This window comes from Hypomesus transpacificus, unplaced genomic scaffold (genome assembly GCF_021917145.1).
Source record: "Hypomesus transpacificus isolate Combined female unplaced genomic scaffold, fHypTra1 scaffold_176, whole genome shotgun sequence".
NCBI classification, from domain to species: Eukaryota; Metazoa; Chordata; class Actinopteri; order Osmeriformes; family Osmeridae; genus Hypomesus; species Hypomesus transpacificus.
This window is the reverse complement of record NW_025813730.1, coordinates 301740-317900: the sequence shown is the minus strand read 5'-3', so window position 1 is coordinate 317900 and position 16161 is coordinate 301740. Positions and strand designations below refer to the sequence as shown.

Below are 16161 nucleotides of genomic sequence, written 5' to 3'. Positions count from 1 at the left end.
AACACAACAACATGAGCGGAACTACTTTATCTCCCTGGCGGCTGTGTCACAGGTCCTGAGTGTGTAACCACACTGGGAGGAGCATTGATCTAATTTATGGTGTTCACGGCTCTCTGGTTAAGATGTACATTATTCAGGGCCAATCAACCTTAATCTACCCTGATAAACTATTTCAATTACGTCTTGTCTGAGTTTCCTCCCTTGCGCTTCATCGTCCTTCTGCAACAAAGACAGAAAAACCTCAGTCCCGGTGCCCTGCCCTTCACAGCCCTCGACTTCTCACTCAAAGGTACACACACACACACACACAGTGACTTGTATTTCTGGTAAATGAGGATAGTATTTTCAGATTACTGTCCATAATTTTGTTTGACAATTGATCATGTCCTTTTACATAACAAGAAAAAAGGCCTTAAAGCCACCTGCTAAGTGGAAAACAACGAACTTTGAGAACCTGAAAAGCCATCAATCTGGAACATTACACACAGAAAAGGGGTTCTAATCAGGAACACTCTTTTCAGAGGATTCTTCAATTGTAACAATTGCTTCCAAGAGTGAAGACTTGACTACAGCACAGGATGCTTGAGTTAGCTGTGCTCCTTGTGTGTGTCTGTGACCCAGCGGCCTGGGGCAGTTGGCCAACACAGGCCCATTACCGAAAGGTAAATCTAATAACAGCCCAGTGCAGCTCCAGAGCTGTGTGTATGACCACCTTGGTGGGAGGCATGAAAGTGGATCGTTAGTCTGCTCTTCTGACCTGAGGAAGGGTCACTCAAATTCCCTCTCTTTCTCTGTCTTTCCTTTTCTCTCTTGTTCTTTCTCTCTTTTCTCTGCCTTTCCTTTTCTCACTTGTTCTTTCTCTCTTTCTCTGTCTTTCCTTTTCTCTCTTGTTCTTTCTCTCTTTCTCTGTCTTTCCTTTTCTCTCTTGTTCTTTCTCTCTTGTTCTCCGTGGGGTGTGGAAACGGGTGTGTGTGTTTGTGTGTGTGTGTGTGTGTGTGTGTGTGTGTGGGGGTGTGTGTGTGTGTGTGTGTGTGTGTGTGTGTGTGTGTGTGTGTGTGTGTGTGTGTGTGGGGGGGGGGTGTGTGTGTGTGTGTGTGTGTGTGTGGGTGTGTGTGTGTGTGTGTGTGTGTGTGGGGGTGTGTGTGTGTGTGTGTGTGTGTGTGTGTGTGTGTGTGTGTGTGTGGGTGTGTGTGTGTGTGTGTGTGTGTGTGTGTGTGTGTGGGGGGGGGGGGGGGGGTGTGTGTGGGGGGGTGGACACTGTGAAGAGGTGGGGTGTGTGTGTGTGTGGGGGGGTGTGTGTGTGTGTGTGTGTGTGGGGGGGTGTGTGTGTGTGTGGGGGGGTGGACACTGTGAAGAGGTGGGGTGTGTGTGTGTGTGGGGGGGTGGACACTGTGAAGAGGTGCTGTATTCTCTTCATTTAGAGAGGTTAAACATGTAGTGTGTGTGTGTGGGGGGGGGGGTGGACACTGTGAAGAGGGGCTGTATTCTCTTCATTTCGAGAGGTTAAACATGTGTCCATGGTTGACTGACATGTCTGAAAATTGTGCAACATTCCACATTTAATGAACATCAGAAGGGTTCATGAGACCAAAGCACAACCGATCAGTTCTCAAAACAATGATCACGATGGATGATGAACTTTGTTGGGTGATTTCTTATTTTCACAGACAGGAAGGATAGGAAGCAGTATTGTAATCTGGATTCATATTGACTGCATTTAGATATAGGTGGCATTTGAAGGGGTTGCTTAACAGATGCATGAACACACACACAGACATCCTGAACCACATCAATGCGTTATCTAAGAACTACACACAGGCGGCCCTAATGCTGATTTGGTTGTCCTTTAAATGCTCATTGGAAGTTATAATAGTACTACAGAAAACAGTACGTGAGGCTGAAATGACATAATTAGGTTTTCATAAACCTAACACATCCATCTAGGCCAACATATCTGCCCTGCACTGACCAGGTGGACAGAGAAATGTGAATCATTGTCAATTGGTTTGGTTTATAATTATTAAATGGGTCTGTTTTTTCATATAATATGGAATACAGCCTACAGGAAGCAAACATCATGTAATTTCAAATGTGTTTCTCGTGTTCTATTGGTCATTGGGTTTCTCATCTTTGCTGTTTTATTGGTTAAATGTTTGCTCAGACAGGGTGTGTTCACAATGTGTTCTTGTCAAAAGTATAAATAGAGACAATCATTTTTGTCAAATTAACGGAACACAAAGCCTGTCTCTCTGGGGTGTGTGTGAGAGAGAGAGAGCAAGAGAGATGGGGTGTGTGTGTGTGTCTGTGTGTGTGTGTGTGTGGGGGGGGGGGGGTGTGTGTCTGTGTGTGTGTGTGTCTGTGTGTGTGTGTGTGTGTGTGTGTGTGTGTGTGTGTGTGGGTGTGTGTGTGTGTGTGTGTGTGTGTGTGGGTGTGTGTGTGTGTGTGTGTGTGTGTGTGTGGGTGTGTGTGTGTGTGTGTGTGTGTCTGTGTGTGTGTGTGTGGGGGGGGGGGGGGGTGTGTGTCTGTGTGTGTGTGTGGGGGGGGGGGGTGTGTGTCTGTGTGTGTGTGTGTCTGTGTGTGTGTGTGTCTGTGTGTGTGTGTGTGTGTGTGTGTGTGTGTGTGTGTGTGTGGGTGTGTGTGTGTGTGTGTGTGTGTGTGGGTGTGTGTGTGTGTGTGTGGGTGTGTGTGTGTGTGTGGGTGTGTGTGTGTGTGTGTGTGTGTGTGGGTGTGTGTGTGTGTGTGGGTGTGCTGTGTGTACATTGTCATTATATTTAGACTATTTCACATCAGCAGAAGGTTGGAAAAATGTGATAGTTGAGTTGAATGCTTTTGAGGGACCACAGTGACCACATTTGCCCATTGAAGCAGAGTGGCAGGATCAGGATAGTCTTGAGCATCATGCTGTTAGTGGCACCCTTTCACTAGCCGGTGCTAAGCTAGTGTGTCACGTTGTGTCCTTGTGTGTAGTGTGTGTCATGTGTGTCGTGTGTGTCGCGTTTGTCTTGCGTGTAGTGTGTGTCATTGGGCTGCTGCGTTGACACCAAGGATGATGAGAACGACAGTCAAATGCTTCCCACACTGACCATGTTTACCTCACCCTCTCTCACCCCCCCTCACCCTCCCTCACCCCCCTCTCGTCCCCTCTCACCCCCCTCACCCTCCCTCGCCCCCCCTCACCACCCCTCGCCCCCCCACCCTCTTCACCCGCCAGAAGCACTCTGCCTTTGCTGACAAATTACACATGTAGACAGGCAATGAAGGAGCACTCTCTGTGATTAGTCATTCCACTTGGCAGCTGTATTTTGACACATTCAAAAGCAATCACAGCAACCGCCATTGGTCGCCTCTGTACTGTAGAGGGAGAAAGAGATACATGTGATATTGTGATTTCATGTCATTTTCATAGAAAATGCTAAAAAGTTTATTAACAGACGTGATCACAAATTAAACGTAATATTTCGTGTGGTTGTTCTCATCAATGTTTTTTCTTTCATTTCTTTCTCTGTAGGGCGCTGAAATGTTGCTCATTTGAAAAAGCCATAATATTACTTTTGATAGACTTTGAGCGTGAGGGCATGTGAAATGGAGAGATATTCCTGAGGCTGGTTCAGTTCTCTTGAGGGCAGTGCAAAGGGCCCCCTCCAGTCTCCTGAACCACACATCATATACACACACTCACACAACGGATTTCGGCTTATCCCCATGACAGTCCAATGATGCCTACTTCTCCGACTTCCACACCCTAACCCAAGCAAATACGTAACATAATATGGTCTACCCAACATTCATAGAGTATGTATTAGTGTTTCCACCCCTTTCCATCTATTGGATGAGTCTATTGACCCAAACAAAGACAAATGGCCACACTCAATACACCCGGAGAAAAGAAATGTGGAGGATGCCAAATAATCGCCCAGCTGGGTATACTGCAATTACCTCGTCTGAAGTCGAACAATTACGCGGGGGAAAGCTGGCGCGCACAATACCACGACGCTTCTGCCAAATCAATGCATAATTGTCATAATTATCGTCCCTGTGTGTTTTGTGGGGCCCTCCACACTTCCAGAAAAGGAGAAGGAATTGAATAAACACAGTGGGATGAATGGCGGAGGTATATCACCTTGTCGGGTGCGACATTTACAACAAAAGGTGGGCTCGATATACCCAGTGTGAGCGGTCGGGCTGAGGGGTTGGGTGATGAGTCAGACTGATCGTGAGGACACGCTTCACCGCCCTCAGGCAGGCTACAAGCGAGGTGCAGTGTAAGGATATGGGAAAGGGTTGTGAAAGTTTGAACTGTCCTCGCTTCAAATTGCAAACGTTTATTGGTTGCCATCTTGGTCGACCTGCTGTTTGCTATGAACCAGATCACCGTCCTACTGATGAGCTGTGGACTGCAGGTTCTGTGTCCCTTCAACATGAGCTAAGTTCAAACTTGACCAGTCCTAAAGATAAGACTGTGATTTAAGGTGAAAGGTGGAAACAAACACACAAAAGTATAATTTTGTGAAAACTACTAAATATACAGTTATATATAGGCCTGGCAGTTTTCTCAGAGTCATTTCCAAGTGTCTAAACATTCTGGTTAAGTTGCATGGGATTCTTGATGAGAAACTTAGATGTTACTTAAAGGGAGGGGAAGAGGGGAAAATGGATATAATTTCATTTGGATTCTGATATCTTTGCTTCTCTTCCCCTTAGAAACAGGTGTTTTTGTTCTGCATGCAGATTCTCATGTGCCTCTTGTGAGAAGACACAGGGAACGTGATGTGTGCCTTTGGTTTATACTAGTGAGTACACAGTAGAAAACACAAAGTAGAGATTGACACTGACAATGATGAATCAGGAATACGTTTAGCAGATATTTTCAGTAAAACTGTTCTGCTTGTATCACTCTATCACAAAATGTACATTTTCTCTAGAATTCAATCAAACAATCTATTTTCAGTAATTTGCCTTTCAGTCATTTGTCTGGATGTCGTGCCACGAGCTGTGGTTGTGTAGAAAAGCAGGGGTTTCGTTTCTTTGGTATTGTAGGCGTATGACACAGAGATCATGTGAACAGATAATGAACATCATTTGTACAACAGCAAGTGATTCTTGTTAAATCACAAAGTGAATGTCAAGTGCTCCACAATCGCGTGCCCTTTTATACATTAAAACCTTTTCCCCAAATAATGTTTTTAGATTACATACTTTATCTCAGGAAAATAATTCAGTCGTTTCTCATGCAGATAATGTTCTTAAACAGAGGGGAAGATCTCTGTGGTTTATGCTTAATGTCAGTGTGTTTTATCTCTTTCCTTCCCCCCCCCCCCCCCCCCCCCAAATCAAGGAAGGTCTGCCGTTGCCTTCCCCTCTGGCTATATCACTGCTCTTTAACATTTGCCGTCTGTGTGTTCAACCACAGCGGCAGCGCAGCGAGGGCTCCTGATCGTGGCAGCATGCGACTGATGGTTACCGAGGCTACATATAATCCCTTTACCCTCCATGCCTCTGGGCTCTGCATCACTCCTTAACCGCATTAGCCAGCTAGAGGTACAAAACCATTTGAAGCTGTTGTTCCCTATTTGGCAGGACAAACTGACGCCATAGACAGTCAGTCAGACAGACATGCAATCTGTATCCTTTCCCCCCCACAATTGCATTTGTGAGGCATATGGGAAACAGATTCATCTGATAAGTCTTCATTTTCGACAGTTTTTCTTTTTTTCTTTTTTACCTTAAACTTCATTTGAAACGCAGTCAGGGAGTGTGTACGGCGGTAGCTTGTATAGCTCAGCAGGATTTCTACGTATGTGTGCGACTCCAGTTAGGCCTACGTATCACCAAACGGCCTTTCACAGTTTATGAAACAACGCAATCTCCTCAAGAACCACATCGAATGAAATGCCACCATAGCCTACTATGCATGTTCAAGTCTCACTGAAAATGGTGTTCCATTTGCAGTTTTATGTAGGTCTTATCACTTAGTCAAAAAATGATAGACTGGGATACTTGAAAAAGAATAAAGTAAAAAATATACCCACCAAGTTAGCGTCCATAACATAAAAAATATACCCACCAAGTTAGCGTCCATAACATAAAAAATATACCCACCAAGTTAGCGTCCATAACATAAAAAATATACCCACCAAGTTAGCGTCCATAACATAAAAAATATACCCACCAAGTTAGCGTCCATAACATAAAAAATATACCCACCAAGTTAGCGTCCATAACATATGTATACAGATTTGTTCAATTTCATTGTTTGGTCAATATATAAAACATATATCTTTCTCAGAATGTGTTTTTATTTCCTTTACCTTTATTTCACCTGTTAGGCAAACTGTATTGATTACTTAATTTAGCATAAAAAACATTATTGTAGCTACAATAATGATGCCAGTTGTAATTGATCTTTTAGTGTGTGCGGATATCGGATATTTTCAAGGTTCATTTGGAAATCAATGTAACTTTTATGGACAATATATTAGGCCACAAAACGAAACTCCACAAAATGAGGTATTAGAATGGTACGTGCTTAGTTAGAATTAAGCCAAATAGACGTGTGTTAGATGCTGTGTGTTGGTTGATAAGGGGAACGACAGGTTTGACGTCAGGAAGAACAAATAAATGACCCCGCCATAAATATGCCCACAAGCAGGGCAGCTGCGTGAAAAAAGGCTCCGCGCGCAGTGCAGAGACAACGCAATCCAGGAAACGAAAGAAAAATATATCTATTCACACTCTTAACTCACAGACATAGAACATATACAAAATACTTTCAAACACAAGGAACGAAACATGCCCATTTCAAGCAGTTCCTCATCCTCAACTAAGAGTATCCGCAGGGCAGCGTCCGAGTTGGAGAGATCTGATTCCATCACGGTAAGAAACCAAACACTTCACAATCATTTGTGGCCCGTGCTGTTTAACCAACAAGTGACCGTTGATGGACATTGTTATGAGTTATCTCACTTTGGTCATCTTAAGAAGACTTTTGAGAAACTGTTGTTATGCGCGTGGAGAACCTTGAAGTCTGACGAGTTTACCATTACGCACAACGGGTGCACCTTTTGGTTCCGTGTTGCATGTTGAGTAAGAGATTAGAAACCAAAGACAAGTTGATTAAATAAAACATCTTAATGCAACTTGAACACTGACACTGAGCTATGTGACAGATTTTCGTAGAATGCATTGGCATTCTCATGCGCTTTTGGAGATGTAAAGCGCCATCGAATAATCAAAAGGTAACGTAAGCAAGGCTCCAATGAGGACAGTGCTTCAACTCAGTTTGTGGTTTATAGGGATTAACCCTAAAGAAGATCAAGACTAAATACAAGACTAATAATTTTCTTTCACTTTCGACATAGTCACCAAGATTCATCGGCAGAAGACAAAGTTTGATAGAAGATGCACGTAAGGAACGCGAGGCAGCGGCTGCAGCCGCGGCGGCTGAGGCGGCGGATGCGAATGAACAAATCGTGTTTGAAGAGGATGATGGAAAAGCACTTCTTAATCTCTTCTTCACTCTAAGAATCTCAAAAACTCCGTCTCTGTCCCGCTCACTAAAAGTTTTTGAGGTAAGCCCTAATAAACGTAAGGTTCTTTAAATTAATTTACATTGTTTCCCCATGTTGATGAGACAAATAATACTAATGCTATTCTTTGTTCGCATTCTCAATATTTTTCAGGATTTTTTATTGATATTAGGCCTACTGAAAAAACGACACTTTAATTAATTTTATACGTTGTTAACTTTGTAAGTTAGATTTTCTAAAATGTTTAGCAAATTATATAAATAATAATACGTTTTACTTGTAATGCACTCAAGATAAACCTAGACCGGAGTGCTATCAAAATAGGTATCCTACTAAAAACTGTGTGGGTTAGGGCTCAGTATGGCAAGCCTAAGAACAGCGACCCCTGGTCACAGTTTTTAATGGGTCACCGATTTCCGTATAGCATAATACCGACATCATGGAATTTAGGTTTATCAGAGGGACTACAGTTAATTATATAATTAAATCATAGAGCCTAATTAAATTAGTAAATTAATAGTGAGCGGAAGAGCGCTTGAGAACGAAATAAACACTAGCCAGCACATGACTGAACTAAAGAAATGCAAGATAGTGACCACAATGACCCTATTTAAATAAAACATGAACAATTAGCAATATGTTTTAAATCGATGACATTACAGTTTGAAGCTGTTGTTTCCATGGGTTCATATGCAAGTGCCGTCTTTCAAAAAAACAATCCTTGCATGTCATTTCCTTGTTCCCATCCATCCATCCAACAGTGAACTTGTGTACTTTTCAGACATTTGAAGCTAAGATCCACCACCTGGAGACACGCCCTAGCAGGAAGCCCAGAGAGAGCCTGGAGGGGCTGGAGTACTTTGTCCGCTGCGAGGTGCACCTGTCGGACGTCACCACTCTCATCAGCTCCATCAGGAGGATTGCAGAAGACGTCAAAACCACCAAAGAGGTCAAATGTAAGGTCACTCCTACAATAATATGTCACATATCCTTCCATGTAGCCTGCAGTTCATTGTCTGAAATAACAGTTTGTAAGAAAATATATAATAACAAATCTATAGCAACACTTTACAAGTTAATTTTGTTTAAAAACTGGTTAAAGAGTAAAAACCTTTCTATGTCAGTAAAATGTTGTTAATATAGGTTATTATCTAGTTACGTGGTAATTTATGCTATCTTAACGTTGCTATAAAGTTACACAGTAGTTAATGCAACCTTCAAGTAAATTGTTGCAATACAATTACATGGTTGTTGATGTAACCTTTAAAAAAGAAGTGTTTTTGTTTGTCATTGCGTTTCTCTGTCCAGTTCACTGGTTCCCAAAGAAGATCTCAGAGTTGGATAGATGTCATCACCTTATCGCAAAGTTTGACCCAGATTTAGACCAGGATCATCCAGTGAGTGATCTTTTTATCCACCCTGAAAACAAAGAACCATCAGAACGTACACACTACAGTCACACAGCTATAACATGGTTGTCTATTTTTGATTGTTATTGCATAATATGTATCTATGGTTCTTATACCATTTTCACTGTAGTACTTCTGTGCTGACTGTATTGTAGCTAAGCCATTACCAAGTGTGTGTTTTGGGGTGTTTAATAGGGCTACACCGACCTGGTATACAGGGAGAGGAGGAAGATGATTGGAGACATAGCCTTCACATACAAACAGTGAGCTTCCATTCATTTTACATTTTTTAATTTACATTTAGTCATTTAGCAAACGCTCTTATCCAGAGCGAATGAACATTCCAGGAGAACGGAACATTTTGTCTTCATCTTTCCAAGAAATTTTGTGATGTTCACATGTAAAGAAACAAATAGAACCACAGGGCTAAATCACCAGCAGACTTGTAATGTTCTTAAACATTTATCATTAAGAAGTCTTCATTAGATGAATAGTTTGTCATCGGAATTTAGGTTGTCAAATCAATTAGTTGGTCTGAGTTGGCAATCAGATTCATAAGAATATGTTCATTTAGATGACACTCTCATCCAAAGCAACATACAGGAGAGATTCAAACTTGGGACCTTTTGATACCCACCGTAAATAAAGAATGCCCATATCTCCATTGTGCCTGTGAGAGTGATGGTGAAGGGTCTGTGTCTCTCTGCTCCATCGCAGTGGAGATCCCATTCCTAGAGTGGACTACACCGAAGAGGAGATCGGGACATGGTGAGTGCTACTATGTGTTCTGTATGGTGCTGACCTCAAACATCCCCCAGACCTCCTGTAGGGGTGTCTTCTGAGAGGGGTGTCACTGTGTGTCACTGAACGAACAGGAAGACATGATTCCCAGGGTGCTTGGCTTGGCAAGGACCTAGTATTGCAGGATTCCACAAGTAAATAGTGTTGAACTGTAACATAAATACAAATATCACGAGGTCTCTGCTCTGGGTCTATACATTTTAATGTGTAAAGCTGGTACTTAATTCAGAGTGGGTAAATACAGCATTCAGAATAATGTAGTTATGTAGAATATGTGAACCAGGTGTCAATACTGTGAGCTAGAAAGACTGAATTCCCTTTAGGGCTCAACACGAGTTTTCGAACGTGCTATTTGTAAAGGTTAAAGTACTCATTACGCTAGCAGTGCCCATCACGATTGTAGGTCCCACTAGCTTGAAAGTGGTGAATTGCTCAGGGCGGTGTGTCTTTCACACCGCTTCAGAACGTGTGTGTGAGTCAGCACAGGGTCCGTTAGCCTTCACGCTTATTTGGCTCATCTGTGACAGTTAAGGGACACAATCAACACCATCAAAGAAAAAGCCTTTGATTGTTTGTGTGCAAATGTCACCATCGCGCTGAGAGCAAATTGCTTCTATTTCACACTGAGAGGGTCAATCATTTTCACCTGAGTGGGTCTCCTCTCAGGCCAACAAAGGGTAAATCGTGTTTGAACAACAGACTAATGATTTCTGCCAATGTTTGGAAAGAAAAGCAGGCTTGTATTCTGAGTGAACGTCTCAAAATACGTCAACCGTCTGATGCGGTCGCTGGTTGGTGAAAAGCTTAGTCTTGGCTGATGGGATTATTGAGAAGTAAACGGTTTTGTTTTTGAAAGATTTATGATAGATCGCTATGGCAACATCCTGCCATAACTCAATCTGAGAGGCAAAAATTGGAAATTTGGTCTTTACAGAAGTCTGTTGCCTGAAAATATATTTACTGTACTTTGATTACTTTATATAACAGCATTTTCTCGTTCATAGTTTGGATTATTACAATGAACAGTTGATTTGTACAGTACAGTGTGTGTTTGTTTGTGTGTGTGCTTGTCTGTAAGTGTGTGTGTGTGTGTGTGTGTGTATGTGTGTGTGTATGTATGTGTGTGTGTATGTGTGTGTGTGTGCGCTCCACAGGAGGGAGGTGTACTGCACCCTGAGGGACCTGTACACCACCCACGCCTGCAGCGAGCACCTGGATGCCTTCCGCCTGCTGGAACAGCATTGTGGGTACAGCCCCGACAACATCCCTCAGCAGGAGGATGTGTCACGCTTCCTCAAAGGTAGTCGTGTGTGTGTGTGTGTGTGTGTGTGTGTGTGTGTGTATGTGTGTCAGAAGCAGGTTCTCAGTCCATGTGGCTGACAGTCTGTTAAACACCTGTCCAAGACACAGAGCATACTCATTATTTCTGTAAAATGACAGGTTGATTGTATTATTATTTTTTCTTTCAGTTCAGTTTGTTTGGTTGTTTTAGTTGTTGTTTTATGTATTTTAGTTGTTCATATTGCATGTCTAAAGCACAGCAGAAGATCAAGGATCAGATTACATCTCTAGTTTATCCTTCAACCTGCTCAGTACTTTCCCCTTCTCTCTTTTCCCTATCTGTTTCTTTCTCCCTCTCTCTCCTCTTGTTCCACGTCTGTCGTCCAGAGCGCACCGGGTTCCAGCTGCGCCCGGTAGCGGGCCTCCTGTCTGCCAGAGACTTCCTGGCCAGTTTGGCGTTCCGCGTGTTCCAGTGTACGCAGTACATCCGGCACGCCTCATCACCCATGCACTCCCCGGAGCCGTGAGTTCACCATCAGCATCAACACTGCTCAATCACTGCTCTGTGGTGGGTTATTCTGGTCTAGCACAACTGAACAGATAGATAACCCTCAGAAAGAGAGTAGAAATAGTTTGAAAGGATTTCCAATAGTATTTTCTCCCAGGTGTGCACACTGCTTCCCACACCAGATGTGAGTGCATAAGTGTACATGTACAGTGTATAAGTACATTAAAGTATGTGTGTTTGATTGGCTTTACAATTGTATTGTAGAGTGTATTATTTATTGGTTTCATTCCAGTGGGTATCACAAATCAATTAATTTTTCCACCATATTTGCAAATAGTAATTGACCCATTTGGGACCTCTACCATTGCCACTACTCACATGTGTGTGTGTTCTACCTACCTGGAGTTGACCAATCCTTTTTCACTCTTCATGTTTCGATAGAGACTGTGTCCATGAGCTTCTGGGGCACGTCCCAATACTGGCAGACCGGACCTTCGCCCAGTTCTCCCAGGTAGACCAGGATCCATGCAAATCACCCTCATCTTAGCTCTCAGCTTGTTGGTTTGGTGTGCGGCCCGTATGTAAGTGGAAACCTCTGTGTTTCTAGAACATTGGCCTTGCTTCGCTTGGGGCTTCCGAGGAAGACATCGAGAAACTGTCAACGGTGAGTGACGCTCACGAGAGGGCGCTACGTGCTGTTCCTGTAAGAGGAACGTGCTTCACACTTGTTTTTGTTGTTCTGTTCATTCTTTATCTCCTCCTTGTTCTCCTGCCCTTCCCTTCTCGCAGCTGTACTGGTTCACGGTGGAGTTTGGTCTGTGCAAGCAGGGAGGTGAGGTAAAGGCTTACGGAGCAGGGCTGCTGTCCTCATACGGAGAGCTGGTGGTGATTACAAGTCTATTCCTCTCCATTCACCCCCAACCTTTATCTTTGCCTCTTTTTCCTCGAGAGAGAAGAAATACCTAACTTTTTTCAGTTATAACTGTGCACCCCTCTCTCTCCTCTCTGACTCTCTCCCGCTCTCGGTCTCCTGTCCAGCATTCTCTGTCAGAGGAGCCAGAGAGGCGTCAGTTTGACCCGGAGGCCGCGGCCTTGCAACCCTACCAGGACCAGAACTACCAGTCAGTTTACTTTGTATCTGAGAGCTTCACGGATGCCAAGGAGAAGCTCAGGTAAACATGCACATACGTACGTACAAATACACATACGCCAGCATACCAGCACATACACACACAGGGATCAGGCAAGGACAGGGTGAGGCTGGATCCAGCCAACACCAGAAGGCCGCAGGCTTTTGTAGAGTAGCCATGGTAGACAGAGCTGCTGCATCCTTATCACTTGGACAAACTGTAGATCAGCCAAACTGTAGATCAGCCAACCCCAATTAGCGGCCCGGGGGCCCGCAAGAGCCAATGTCTGGCCCGCGCTGACAGCTTTAACTCTATTCATGCTGCCAGTTTTAACTCTATTCATGCTGCCAGCTTTAACTCTATTCATGCTGCCAGCTTTAACTCGATTCATGCTGCCAGCTTTAACTCTATTCATGCTGCCAGTTTTAACTCTATTCATGCTGCCAGCTTTAACTCTATTCATGCTGCCAGTTTTAACTCTATTCATGCTGCCAGTTTTAATGCAAACTATCCAGAAAAGTCTGACCAGCGCAAACAAAAAATTGCAAGCATGATAACATGATACAAGCACTCGGTTTTAACTATGTGTAAAACAACAACGGCACAAGAGAGCACAACAGCTGCCTCGTTACACGTTTCTTGGAAGCTTGTAAGAGCTAAGAAGCCATTCGCCGATGCCGAGTTAATTAAACAATGTGCAATCGGCATGGCTGCCTAAGTTTTAAACCAAGAGAAAAAGAAAAGAAAAGTTGTTGAGCTGTTCCGCTGTTAGTTCCGCTGTCGGCTAACATGGCAACTAGAAGAGTCGAAGTGTTACCGGAGGAGTGTTTTCCCAGTCTACTCACCGATTTGAGGACAACAAAAGCATTTTCACTAGTAATGGACTCGTCCTGTGACCAAACCGACATGGAACAGATGTTTGTTGTGTTTGCTGGAATTTTCCACGCATAAAACTGTCGTCAAAAAAAAAAAAATATGTTGGCCCTTGGCTTGGCATGCCTGACTAAATTTGGCCCTTTTGGAAATCTAATTGGGGAACCCTGGTGTATGTGTTCTGATTGGCTGCAGGATCAAAAGCTCTCAGCCCAACATATCAAAAAACATCTGACAAAAACAAAACAGCACTGTTATGCTCTACCCATGTTGAGTCAGTCCCCTGTCAGAATGATGTAGTTTGGTGTTTGGTGCAGGGGCGGATCTAGAGATTTTCATTCGGGGTGGCAAAGGGGTGGCAGAAGGAAGTTGTTGGGTGGCCTCCTGGAGGCGAATCAAACCAGTTGTTAGCTATATGCTATGGTGTCATAGGCAAACGTCCCCCCTGGTTTGGTGATGTACAGTTAGCATGCTGCTAAACAGGAATGTTAGACAATATACATAGATGTGATGATTTATCATTACTGTCAGGACATACGTAGCCGGCATCAAGAGACCTTTCTCTGTGAAGTTTGACCCGTACACCTGCAGCATCGAGGTCTTGGATAACCCCCTGAAGATCCGCGGGGGGCTGGAGGCCGTGAGGGATGAACTAAAGATGCTTACTGATGCTCTGAACATCCTGTCCTGATGCCCCTCATACCTCTTCCTCCCCCCACCCTCTTCCTCTCCCCTCCTTCTTCCTCCCCCCACCCCCCACCCTCCGCCCCCCACCCTCTGCCCCCCTACCTCTTCCACCCCCCACCCTCTGCCCCCAACCCCCTTCCTCCCCCCACCCTCTGCCCCCCACCCTCTGCCCCCCTACCTCCTCCACCCCCCACCCTCTGCCCCCCACCCTCTTACTCCCCCCACCCCCTTCCTCCCCCCACCCTCTGCCCCCCTACCTCTTCCACCCCCCACCCCCCACCCTCTGCCCCCCACCCTCTTCCTCCCCCCAACCCCTGCCCCCCCACCCTCTTCCGCCCCACACTCCCACCCCCTGCCCCAAACCTGTGGCTGCTGCTCCACCCCCCCTGCCCCGTTCCCCCGCAAACATACATGTTCTGAACTGCACGTCATCCTCCTGTGCTTGAACGTGTCCACTGCGCTGGTACCATGACCTGTTGCTTTTAATAGCTGACTGTGTGTAGCAAGCTTGAGGAACCTCATGCTGGCATTGTTTCCAAAGATAAGTTAAGAAGACAATGCCTCATTAAATGTGATTTTATTGAGCTGGTGATAAACAGAAGATATGCAGTTTAGATGCATATATTTGTTATTAATGCTTTAATTCATTGAGCTGGATTAATTAAAAGTAAGTGCATGATAAATCTGTCCAAGGAAATTGAGAAGAAAATAAAATTGTGTCATGATGTTAAAAATAACTTCATAAAAATATATCTTGTAATATCTTGTTACATCACACAATGGAGAACATGCTGTTAATCTTGAAATACAAATGTACATGTGTTATAAGCTTACGTCTTTTCCTTTCCATTTTTAATTGTTACATTTCAACTAGCTTTTAACAATGTAAAAGCAGAATTAAAATACTTCTGTACACCTGTATTTGTCGTCAGACGATCGCACTGCTTCTGTAAAAACTATACATATAAAAAATAAATATTGAAACATTACCACTACCTGTTCCTGAGTCTCCAACGACTCCAATGATTTCCAACCATTGTAATTATGTCCGTTTGACTACGATAATTTTAAGACAGGTGAAAGTGTTTTCAATACAAACGATATGTTATGGGTTCACCACTAGAGAGCGCCATCCTATCAATATATGACCTCACTGAACCTTGAATAGCAGAATTGAAAATTGACAACTGATTTCACTTAAAAAAGAAATACAAAATCCAATGTGCTCATATAGACAGGAGCTAGCCTGTATTGTAAATAGTAGGCTAACCAATGACTCAGCCAAGTCTCAAATAGTCTCTTTCCTGTGTCAAATTACATTTTATTATACCAAGAAAACATCTGTACTTAATGCTGGGTCTGCAACAGATGCCGTTAATATAAATGTGTCCAAAAAAAACACAACAAAAAACCCAACATAAACGTCGAAATGAATTATTTGTACGGGAATTGGATGACAACATATGGACAGTTTCAAGCTCTCGTCATGCGCGTGCACTCCAAACAAATAGTGGTGCTGGTTGTTGGCAGGTCAGAAACAGCACACGTGACACAACAAGTTCTGACGTGGCATGAATCAGTTGAAACAGGTGTTTTTCTGCCTATGGCGAGCGGAAAGGGACATTCCTAGGCTTACCAGGACAAGGAGAAGGAGCAGCCTAACCATACGTCTATGGAAGGCCTAGTGGGCAAGTATTAAGACGCCCCCGTGTGTTAGCACGCGTAATTAACGCCGACTTGGCATGCAAAGTCGGCGTCTTTTGCGTCTTGTTTGACACGGCCTCGTCTCAACCACGCGTAAAAAACGCCGACTTCCATACAAAGTCGGCGTCTTTTTCGCCTCGAATTGAAGCGTGTCACGTGACACGTTGCATTTACACACGTAAATTACGTCTCAAATTTTGAGACGTGTCTAGCAAACCACACGAAATTAACGCCTGGTTTGG

General features: G+C 43.9%; 1 protein-coding gene across 1 annotated transcript; it reads left to right on the top strand.

Annotated features, from left to right (window-relative positions):
* Window positions 1–6655: 6655 nt before the first annotated feature.
* th (tyrosine hydroxylase) lies at window positions 6656–14281 on the top strand. The gene is made up of 13 exons (XM_047051793.1): window positions 6656–6873; window positions 7359–7568; window positions 8308–8482; window positions 8835–8923; window positions 9131–9198; window positions 9653–9703; window positions 10891–11036; window positions 11405–11540; window positions 11967–12036; window positions 12133–12189; window positions 12315–12410; window positions 12564–12697; window positions 14060–14281. The coding sequence occupies exons 1-13, from the start codon at window positions 6790–6792 to the stop codon at window positions 14217–14219; spliced, it is 1476 nt and encodes a 491-aa protein (XP_046907749.1). The 5' UTR covers window positions 6656–6789; the 3' UTR covers window positions 14220–14281.
* The last annotated feature ends 1880 nt before the right edge of the window (window positions 14282–16161 follow it).

Excerpts from the sequence above, each read along its gene's own strand:
- th (XM_047051793.1), top strand. The coding sequence starts at position 6,790 with ATGCCCATTTCAAGCAGTTCCTCATCCTCAACTAAGAGTATCCGCAGG. Across the intron at positions 6,874-7,358 it reads AGAGATCTGATTCCATCACG|TCACCAAGATTCATCGGCAG; the intron begins GTAAGAAACCAA and ends CTTTCGACATAG. Across the intron at positions 12,190-12,314 it reads ACATCGAGAAACTGTCAACG|CTGTACTGGTTCACGGTGGA; the intron begins GTGAGTGACGCT and ends CCCTTCTCGCAG.